The 11,424-nt window shown below is 32.1% G+C and overlaps 1 protein-coding gene and 1 pseudogene across 1 annotated transcript; both read left to right on the top strand.

Moving 5' to 3' along the window:
• Window positions 1-888: 888 nt before the first annotated feature.
• On the top strand, window positions 889-2,986 carry LOC111021196 (peroxidase N). Its single transcript, XM_022298061.2, has 4 exons — window positions 889-1,209; window positions 1,282-1,464; window positions 1,582-1,747; window positions 2,364-2,986. The coding sequence occupies exons 1-4, from the start codon at window positions 988-990 to the stop codon at window positions 2,783-2,785; spliced, it is 993 nt and encodes a 330-aa protein (XP_022153753.1). The 5' UTR covers window positions 889-987; the 3' UTR covers window positions 2,786-2,986.
• Window positions 2,987-3,948: 962 nt separating this feature from the next.
• LOC111021223 (peroxidase A2 pseudogene) lies at window positions 3,949-5,301 on the top strand (annotated as a pseudogene).
• The last annotated feature ends 6,123 nt before the right edge of the window (window positions 5,302-11,424 follow it).

Below are 11,424 nucleotides of genomic sequence, written 5' to 3'. Positions count from 1 at the left end.
TCTATCTTTCTAAAATTTATCTATAAAACTTGTATTGAATTTATTTCTCTAATCTATAAGAACACTTATATCTCTATCTTCTCTCCCTCAATTATTTTCTTCCATTCTCTCAAGGAAAATCACACCACATGATATAATACACTATTATACCACCTTGAAAATTCTTGCTACTAAATACTAATTTAATTTCTTGACAAATGGAATATAAAGGAACGATAAAGGGAGGAAGAGAAGAGACTTTTAGCTTCTCTTTCAAAAAGTAGCCACGTGTCAAAAATTTAGTGGTGGACAGTAGGAACCTACCCGTACGACTCAATTGAGAAGTATTTGTTCTAAATTCAAATTCTATATTACTATCTGCCGTGCATGTGGTGCAATATGGGCATGGGTGCTGATCAGTGTCCACTAAGCATGCACTAAAACCATAAGCAAAATAAGCAAAAAGAAAAAGGGAAAGCTAGATTGATCACTTCGGCATTCGGCAATTAGTACTATTTCACATTAGCAGATACGTACTCATCTCACATACAAATTTTTTATCCTAAAATAAGTTTGTAGTGGCTGGGCTTAGCTCAATTATATTGATTTTGATTATGTGCATGCGCTCAAGTTTTTATGGCCATACATGCTTTAGCCACTACTGCACTCTCCCTGCCACCAACTAATATTAAAGCTACTCAATGTTCATGCACATGCAACTAATATTCCACCATTACCAATCCTTTCTAAAGTAGCCACCAATAATGTATATGGAATAATTTGATCTCTATCTCCTTAATTAAGATAATTTTGTCAATCCCTTAGTGCAGTTTCTCGGCCGCCATGCATCACCAGCAACTAAAATTAAAGTTTTTGCACAAAGTGAATGCCTTTTTCAGGCTATAAATTAAGCCTTGATCATTAGATTTTGGGAATCCTTCATCTAATTATCACTTAGTTTACAATCGTGTCTGTGCCAGCTTGCAAAGTTGTGTGAGAGCATTAGACATGGAAACCTCGAGCCGCAGATTAAAGGTTCTTGCTTTGCTTATGGTCGTTTTTCTCATGCTGTGTGGAGCCACAAGGTCGCAGTTAACTGTGGATTTCTATAAGAGTTCTTGCCCCAACCTTCTCAAAATTGTGAGGAGAGAAGTAATAAATGCTCTAAAGAGTGAGATGCGAATGGCCGCTTCCCTTCTCCGCCTCCACTTCCACGACTGCTTTGTTAACGTAAGTCTTATAAACTTCTATGGGAGGGACCAAATTTTACGTTCTAACTTTTTGTTCCTCTTTATGCAATAGGGTTGCGACGGATCGGTGCTGCTGGATGGAAGTGATGGGGAGCAATTTGCACTTCCAAACATAAATTCTCTTAGAGGGCTCGATGTAGTGGATAGAATCAAAGCCGCAGTGGAAAATTCTTGTAGCGGAGTGGTATCATGCGCTGATATATTAACCATAGCTGCCAGAGACTCTGTGCTCTTGGTAATGGTCACGAATCTTAACAATTGAGATAAAGCCAGAAATTAAATTACTATCTTATCTCTGAAGCTCAAGTTTTTAGTCGTATATATGGTTTAATAATGTTTTAATTTTTTGCAGAGTGGAGGACCAACATGGAGGGTTTTGTTGGGGAGAAGAGATGGATTGGTACCCAACAAAACAGGAGCGGATCAAGGACTGCCCGCCCCATTCGAAAACCTTGATGGTATTGTTAACAAGTTCACCGATGTTGGCCTAGATCTCACAGACGTCGTTGCTTTATCTGGTGCGTGTAAACAACATTATTATATCCTAGTACCTAAATTATACCTCTGTTTATGAATCAATCAAAACACTAAACATCATGTCAGAGTAGTACATAAACTTTATCAAACCTCCATGTATCTCACAATGGTATGATATTAACCATTTTAAAGCATAATCTTCGTAACTTTATTTTCGGACTCACCCAAAAAAACCTCGTACCAATAATAATAATTGTCATCACTTTATGTACCATGGATCCCCTTTCCTTAACATCTTAACTGCTTAAGAAATACTTATAAAGAATGAAAAGTTATTATCTATACCAACAAAATACATTTCAAACGTGGTTTAAAAAATTCATAATTCAAAATTAGGTCACTTCCTAATAATTTACATAAAAGTTAAAAAAAGTGAATATTTAATTAATTGGAAATATTAATTATGCACCACTTATTCACTCTTTCAAATCTACGGTGTGTTAAGAATAAAGGACCTTACAAAAAATTTATAATAAAGTGATCTATTCCACTCATCAACAAATAATTTTAAAATTGAACCCAAACTTTTTCCATTCTCACCCCATGAAAAGGAAGGGTTTTGTTTTTTTGTATAATGTATGTAATATTGGTGGACAGGAGCTCATACGATTGGAATGGCAAGGTGCGCGATGTTCACAGACAGATTGTTCAACTTCTCATCAAGTGGGTCACCAGATCCCACCATGGAGACCACAATGTTATCCGATCTGCAAGCTCTGTGCCCTCTCACCGACGACGGCAACAAGACTACAGTTCTTGACAGAAACTCAACCGATTTATTCGACAACCATTACTACAAGAACTTGCTCAACCAAAAGGGCCTCTTGGGCTCCGACCAAATTCTGTTTTCGAGCACTGCAGCCCAAACTACCTCAAGAACCTTGGTTGAAGCTTATAGCTCAAACACCACGCTTTTCTTCAAGGACTTTGTGAAAGCCATGATCAAGATGGGAAATATCAGCCCACTCACAGGGGCTAATGGACAGATCCGCAAGAACTGCAGAGTCATTAATTCCTAATTAAGAATAGTATTATAGATTATATATATTGTATGAATAAATTACATACATATGCATGATAATTTATAGGGTTTGTTACGTATTTGGCCCAGAGTATCAAGTAACGCACATATTTTCCAACCTATAAAAGAAAAGTAATGTCTTCACCAATGGGAATCTGAATTTTACTGATCAAATAAAAACAAAATTTTTTGGGTTCAATGAGTTAAAATATATAGTTTTGGTCTGCCCTTTCAATCCTTTTTTTTTATTTTTTATTATGTTATCTTCGTTACTAGTTGGTTCCTGTATAAAAAAACTGATTTCTACTAACCCTAGTGATGGTAACAGCAAAAAGGTTGTTGAGCATTAAAAAAGGTGTAATCACATATACACATATTATAAAAGAAAAAAAAAATTGATTTCTACTGACCTAGTGATGGTAACAGCAAATAGGTTTTAATCCCAAAAAAAAAAAAAGCAACGTTGTTGAGCATTAAAAAAGGTGTAATCAGATATATATACATATATGTTCGTCTTCTTTTTTCTTTTTTTTTTCTTCTGAATGGGAATGCTTGAAATTATGGATGTCTAGAATTTTAGATTAGGCACATTTGTTTTGTAGGAATGTCCAAAAACATTTAGATACTTAGGTTTGTTTTGCAGTAATTTTTTTTTTTTTGAATGTTTTAAATTTGTATAAGGTTAAAAACTGTGTCATTATAGATATTCATATAATATATATATTAAACTAACTTTAATAAAAATATTAAAGGCTACAATTCCACTTAACCTTTGCAATATAACACAGTCTGAAACCTGAACTTCTATATTCTGATCCCAATCTCAGCTTCGTGGAACATGACACATGACAAATTTATTCAGCCTGTTCAATCTTTGTAAAAAAAAAAAAAAGAGAAAAAAAAGTAATAATGATAAATTAAAGGAAATATTAAAAAAGAAAAGAGAAGATCATGTTTTTGGCTGTAAATTATTGACCAAATTAAACTAAGAAAGTATCTAAGTTGAACTTCAATTTTCCGCCATCAATTATACCTTGTTATTCATACATAGATAAGGGGACGGGGCTTGCTTCCATGTGTCTATAAAAGGGAATTTGGATTTGTAGTTTCTCCCACCAAATCCATCTTAATTAATATATCCAACTATACAACACCATAAACATGTCGTCCTTCAAAGTTGCAGCTTTAGTTATGTTGGTGGGTATCATATTGGAGGCCTCTTTGGCTCACCTCAGCCCTACCTCCTACGACCAAGCATGCCCTGATCTCTCCATGGGGGACCCTTTGGCTCACTTCGGCCCCACCTTCTCCGATCAAACGTACCCCAATTTATCCACAGAGACCTCTTCGGCTCAGCTCAGCCCTACATTCTACGACCAAACATGCCCTAATCTATCCACCATCGTTAGAGACGCGGTGAGCCAGGCACAAGAAGGCGATGTTCGAGCAGGAGCCAAGCTCATTCGTTTTCACTTCCACGACTGTTTCGTCGACGTACATCAGCTTAAAAATTATACATTTTAAGAAAGGAAAATACTTTATTGTCTTTATGACCAATGGAATAATGTTTGTGAAATTTTCTACTTTTGTTGTTGAGTGAGAATGATTGGAAATGGACATACTTTTGTGTAGGGTTGTGACGGGTCGGTTCTACTGAAGGACGCACCGGGCATAGAGAGCGAGCTAGACGCTCCTCCGAACCGAGGAATCCAAGGCCTCGAAATTGTGGACAAAGTCAAAGCCGCAGTGGAAGCTGCCTGCCCAGCCACCGTCTCCTGCGCGGATATCTTAGCCATTGCAGCTCTTCAATCTGTCCTACTGGTAACTCACAATTAATTAAATATGTCTTTGTAATTAGTTGGGGCACGTTTTAATTAAATGATTAAATTAGTTGTTATATATTATTATTAGACGGGAGGGCCGAGTTGGGAAGTTCAATTTGGAAGAAGAGACAGCAGAATAGCAAACAGAAGTGGAGCCGAAAGCGGCCTCCCATCCCCTTTCGACAGCCTGCCCAAACTCAAACTGAAATTCGCAGCAGTTGGGCTCGACTCCACAGACCTCGTGGCTTTATCTGGAGCCCATACCTTCGGAAGGGCGAAATGCAGAGTCTTCGCCCAACGTCTCAACAATTTCAACGGCACCGGAAGCCCAGACCCGACCCTCGACCCCACATACCGGGACGAGCTCGTCGTGGCTTGCCCCACCGGCGAGCTCAACAACCAGATCGCGCTCGACGTCACCACACCCGACGCCTTCGACAATTCCTACTTCACCAATCTCCGAAACAAGCGTGGCCTTCTACAGTCTGACCAGGAGCTCTTCTCCACCTTCGATGCCGCCGAGACCATCGCCATCGTCACTGGTTTTGCAGGCAGCCAATCTGATTTCTTTGCTCAGTTTGGTCGCTCCATGATCAACATGGGGAACATTAGCCCTCTCACCGGAACCCATGGGGAAATTAGGTTAAATTGTGGCCGCGTTAATCCCTTGCCCACCATTGCCGACGAATAATCACACGTCTCGTGCGGGCCTGCTTTATGTCTATGAAACCAGGTATAATATTAACAATAAATAAACATGGTTTGTCTATTCTCAAAATTTTCAAAATTTGTGTATGGCTATGGTATAATAGATTTTTATCTTTTCAATTTTTTTGTCTAAATAGTCTCACTTTAATAGCGTGTCTAATAGTCCTAACCAATCTAACTTTTTTAAAAATTAAGGCACTTAATTTTATCGAGGACTTATTAAATATTATAAAAGTTTAAACATCTCGAAAATTTTTTTAAAAAATTCAAAAACATATTAGATACAATTTAATTTTATAAATAATAGACTTGTAATTTAACTTAAAGAAATGAATTAAAAAAGAATTAAATCATAGATGAAGCCTTTTAGACTTAGTCTGATGGGCCGACCCAATTCCAAAATAGGTAATTGTATTCAATTAGGGATAAGAGCAGAAATAGGCATGCTTGATGAAACCAAGCCGTGATTTCGACGACTGATTCAATCTCCTAAGCCTTAACGGTGGTAATTCTAAAAAACCTTGCCCGGTCATTGCAACTCACCATAATATAGATTATATTTTAGATATACTTTTAATAAGACTTCTACTCAATATATTTTAGATATACAATACATAAATAACAACCCATTTCAATATATTTTAGGTATATGCTACGTATATTTTATAGTTTTTAATAATATTTCTAGCCAGCATATTTTAGATATATATATAATATATTACATATACTTTATAACGTTAAATAATACTTTAATGATATTATTTTCGGACAGCTTAATGAATGATATGAAATTATTTATATAAAGTATATTTCAGTAGCATAAATTTTGTAATGTTAAATCAATATATTGGTACTATTTTGTAGATATGGGTTAGGTATGATATAGTATCTGTTTTTAGTATATGCTCTATATAGTTTGTAATAAAAGTTATATATATTATGTAATATAATAGCTTAGTATATTTCAATAAAAATGGTGTACTATTATAATCTATTGGACAAGTATGTGTTTATCCTACTCTAAATTAGACTAAAAGGTATATATTATATAATTGTCTCTAGAAAACCAATGGTTGCCAAAAAAGAGATTTAAACAATCAGAAAAATAAATGTGTTGTCCGAAAAGATAACTAATACACCATAGCTTTCAAAAAAAAAAAAGCAAAAAAAAAAAAAACCTAATACACCATAACAATTAATGGACCACCAAACAAAGGTGAACCAATATTGACGGAAAGATGAACCTTAAAATTTTATGCTCGAAAATGAGAATAAAATTGGACAGGAGCTTTAAAAAATAAAGATTCATATCCAATCTAATTTATAGATGAATAGGGTTGGGTCGGGTCAGTCAAACATTGACTTTGAGTCGAACTTGGATCGGACTTGAGTTTAGTTTGGACTAACCTTTACTTTTAAACTATCTGACAGTTCGACTTGATTTGCTATATTTTTTAAATTGAATAGTCGGTTTGATTTAGGTTAGAAGATCAAAAATCGATTTGAAAACCAAACCTAACCGAAATATTAATATGTATTATTTTATGTTTAAGAAACTTTTTTCTTTAATGTTCTCTTACCTAAAACCTCGTTCTCAATATTCGAGGCTAGTTACGTATTATTTTATTTTTACTTTTTTAAATCCCCTTAGTATTTAATGTTCCCTTATCCCAAAGCCTATTCCTAATATTCGAGGTCCAGTACATTCTCTAAGGTTAGACGTTAATCACAAGTTTTGACATTTTTTCTTCAACTTTTTCAATTTGGTTAATTTTTTCCTTCATCCTCGCTCTCTCCCTCTCAAATTCTCTCTCAACTCTCACGATAGTTCTCCACCTTCCTACGAAACCCCACAAATCTTAACACGAATTTGCAGCCGTGGTGAACTTCTCCCTCCACAAAATTGAGGCGACAAGTGAACTTCATGCTAATCGGTTAAACCGCCAAACCGACGATTTGGCTATTTGGTACGTTGAGTTCAGTTTTTATCTTTGGATTGGTTCGTTTCGATTTCAAACTAATATATTATCTATTATCGGTTCAATTTAAGAACTAAAACCAAGTCTAACCGACCGGCTTACACCTTGACATTAATTGAGGGCAGTATTAAAAGGAAAAAAATTGAAATTCAAATCTCGAAATCTAGATTTTTAAACAAAGATGGGAAATTTATTAAATATCATGATTAAAATTTAGCCTACATGAGACAATTTCCTAAAATTATAATCTCAATTAAAAAAATTGTTAATAATATTAATTAATTTATTAAATTTTGTATAATTATCCCTTTACAATATTATATTATGTTTTATATGTTTTAACTTTAAACCTGAAATCAATAATATATTTTTCAAAATTTTATTTTTTTAATATAATTCTAGATTTTAAACTTTGGAATTCAAATTCGAAAACACTAAAAGGATAAAAATTGTGGTTTTAGTATTTCTACTGGATGACAAAATTCAAAAATAATTTTGTAAAATAAATATGTCAAAAGTATATTTATTGAATTTATTTGATTTAGTAAATCGAAAATGCATATTCTAGTCGTCGATCAAAATAGACACCAAATTTATCATGATAATTGTTTGAGATATATTCTCAATGTTAAGGGCAGATGCAATACTAGAAAAGAGAAATAATACAAAACATTTTTGTAATAGTATTGATTGGGACTTGGAGCTTATACGATTGTTGTGGCAAGGTGTGCGATGCTCGACGACAGATTATATTGTTCAACTTCTCAGCTCTCATCGAGACCCACCATCGAAATTCCAAATTAAAATTCAACAAATATTATACTCAAATCTTAAAAAATATGATAAATATCTTATCTATTAAATTATATTTAGATTGGTTAAGACATTCTCATCATTTTGGAGGTCAAAACAAAACAATATGAGAATTTTCTTTTTTTTTTTAAATGTTATCTTAGTTACTAGTTGATAGCTTCAGACCGACCGGTTGCATTATAAAAAAGAAATGATTTCTACTATGAGGACGCTCACTGTATATATAAAATGAAACTTACAAATTTTTAATATAGTAGCCGAATAAAATACGAAGATGATAGTTGATAATTATAACAGCGAAAAGGTTGTTTGAGCATTAAAAAAGGTGTAATCACACATACATATGTTTGTCGTTAAACGAAGCATCCAAAACGTTTAATATTTTGGTTAGTTGATACATAATTCAATTGCTCTAGTAGAAGAGACAAATTTAAGTTAGGTACTAATATGTATTACCAACTTCTTTAATTTATATTCAATTCACATTTTTAACAATTATTATAAAATAATTGAAATCAAAGTTTACACCCACTAGTATTTTTTGTTTTATTCAATTCTCGACCTTTTTAATTAGTTGAGATATTTGTCCTAACCAATTGAATTATATTCAGTTTGATTATTATATATTTTTTGAAAAAGATACCGACCCGACCATTTCATAAGAAGGTATGTGAAAAACATACCAGAGGAAAAAGCTATAAAAAAAACTCTCTAATTAAACAAAATTGTAGACCATTTCATTAGAAAGAGGGTATGTGAGAACCATGCAAGACTGATACACAACAACAACAAAATGGATGACTTAGAAGACTAAAACAATACAGAAACTTTTACATCACTCCATTTATGAGCACACGGTCAGTCACAATCCGGAAAGGTGCGGTTATTTTGTTCCATCGGACTTGCCAAAGGGTAAACACCACTGCATTGCACCAAAGAATATTTATCTTTGCTTTTCACATTGGAGCAGAGAGCCTCAATAATAAAATCGTCGATTTTTCTCGGCGGAGGAAGAGAGACATTGAACGAATGAAAAATCGTATGCCATAAGGAGGTTGTGTATGTACAATGAAGAATAAATAATCCAAAATTTATGTTGTTGATTGTTATATATAGTTTCACATGAACGAGTGATCCATCGTGTATAGATGAGGTCAATTATATGAGACATTTTAGGTAAAACTAAAAAATAAAGTCGTGAGAATTATGTCCAAAAAGATCCTACCATTGTGAAGATAATTGAGTTAATTGATTTCATGAGAGTAATCTCATCTATTTCTAAAGTTTGGTCTGAGTTATTATTAAATAAGTTTTTTTTCTATAGTTTTCAACTTTCGTAATTTATTTTTTTATGCAAATTTATGATCTCGACTGTTATTATCATGTTTTCTTGATGATCAATTCCTAAGACAGAAAAAAAAAATCATTCAAAAGTCAAAAATGTTGGAGTGTCTTTTCTCGAAAAATTTGTATATATATTGTTGGAGTGTCCATTTAACAATATCTTAAGTTGCATGAAATTTTCTACACCCTGGACATGTGATTCCTCATTTATTAAAATCAAACTAAGCCCAAAAAGACAATGACCAATTAATTAATTCTACAATTCAGTCAATATAAAATTAATTTTATATTCATTTCAGGACGACAATTTAATTCACATTCAGCATTTTGGATTCTGGTCTAATCGAGGGTGCCAACACTAAAATATTATTAACGTCCAAGTAATAAACTGCAGAAAAATCAAACTTTTATATTATTTAACATTACATCATATATATTGCCAACAAACATCCAAAAAAAAAAAAAAAAAAAAAAACTGTAAAACCAATAATTGGCCAACATAGGGCGGACCAGGACATTATATTTTAATTTTATATAAATTAATCATCGTTGGAAGGGCTAAAGAGAGCTCGATTAATTGGTTATTAAACAAGTCTAATTATGATATCTACTTCAAAAAGAAAAAGAAAAAAAAAACTAATATTTAACACCAACTAATACCCAAATTGTCAATTCGCACTTGTTAGATTCATAGATAATCACGTTAAAAATACATTATCTTTACTGAACCGATGTGATGCAAAGTTTAATAATACGCAAATTGCCAAGTACGGTAAAGTTTAATAATAAGTATGTGTATAGATATAAATAAGTATGTTAAAAGTCTACGGATATTTTTTTAAATAATATTTTTATTTAAACTTATTTTTAAAATAATGCTGCATTAAATAAAATTAAAGAAAAAATATTTATTTTGAAACTTATTCCAAAAATATTATTTTTGAAATTCGTTCTCCACTTTGTCGTCGAGAGACAATCATAAGGACGTGGCGTTTAATTAGTGCCACGTCTTATTTTTTAAAAAGATTAAGATAGGGTCGTCTCTTCATCGTCTCTTGTAGAGACGATCATGTGCCAAAACCCATTTAACGGTCATTTCTTCAAGGGACGGAAGGACAACTTGGATTTTTAAGGAAAAAAATAAGTATTATATATATTATATATTAAAAAGTTGATGTCGTTTTTGGAAATTGACTAATGGTGTAGTGGATGATGGTGCAATCGACTTCACTCACGGTTCGAGTCGAGTTCTAAATATTGTAAGTTTTTTTTCACATTATTATTATTATTATTTTATTATATATTATTTATATTTTAATATATTTAAAAAAAAGCATTTCTTTTTATTTTTACTATTAATCAACACTTTACTTATTATTATTTGTTATTATATCATTATATTTTATATATTATTTTTAATAAGCTGTGTATAAAATATATATACATAATTATTATAGTTTTAATATAATAAAAAATGAGAAACGCGTTAATCAAGGCTCGAATACAAAAAAAAATCTTGTATATAAGTTGATTACAAATCAAGTGTATTAAAATTGACTTTAAATAAATAGTTGATTATATATAATAATTAAGGTGATTACAAATCTACTCAAAAGTATAATAATTATAATAATATATAAAATATATTGATATAATAATAAATAATAATAATTATTGCACTCTTCCTCAAGGGAAAAAAATATTAATTATTACTAAAAATAATAATAATAATAATAAGTAAAAAATGGATTAATAGCAAGAGGAAAAAATAAATACATACCTAGTTTATGAAATATATTATAATATAAATAATAATAAATTATAAAATATAATAATTATAATAATGTATTGTTTTAAAATAATAATAATAATAATTAAAAAATTGATTAATAGTAAAAAAAAAAAACTTACCGTTTTTTAGGCTTAAACCCGTGAAGAGAGTGGAGAAGATTGCGCCATCATCCACTACG

This window comes from Momordica charantia (assembly GCF_013281855.1).
Source record: "Momordica charantia cultivar OHB3-1 chromosome 2 unlocalized genomic scaffold, Mcharantia_2.0 BLBB01000002.1, whole genome shotgun sequence".
In the NCBI taxonomy this organism is placed as follows: Eukaryota; Viridiplantae; Streptophyta; class Magnoliopsida; order Cucurbitales; family Cucurbitaceae; genus Momordica; species Momordica charantia.
This window is presented reverse-complemented; position numbering and strand designations above follow the sequence as displayed.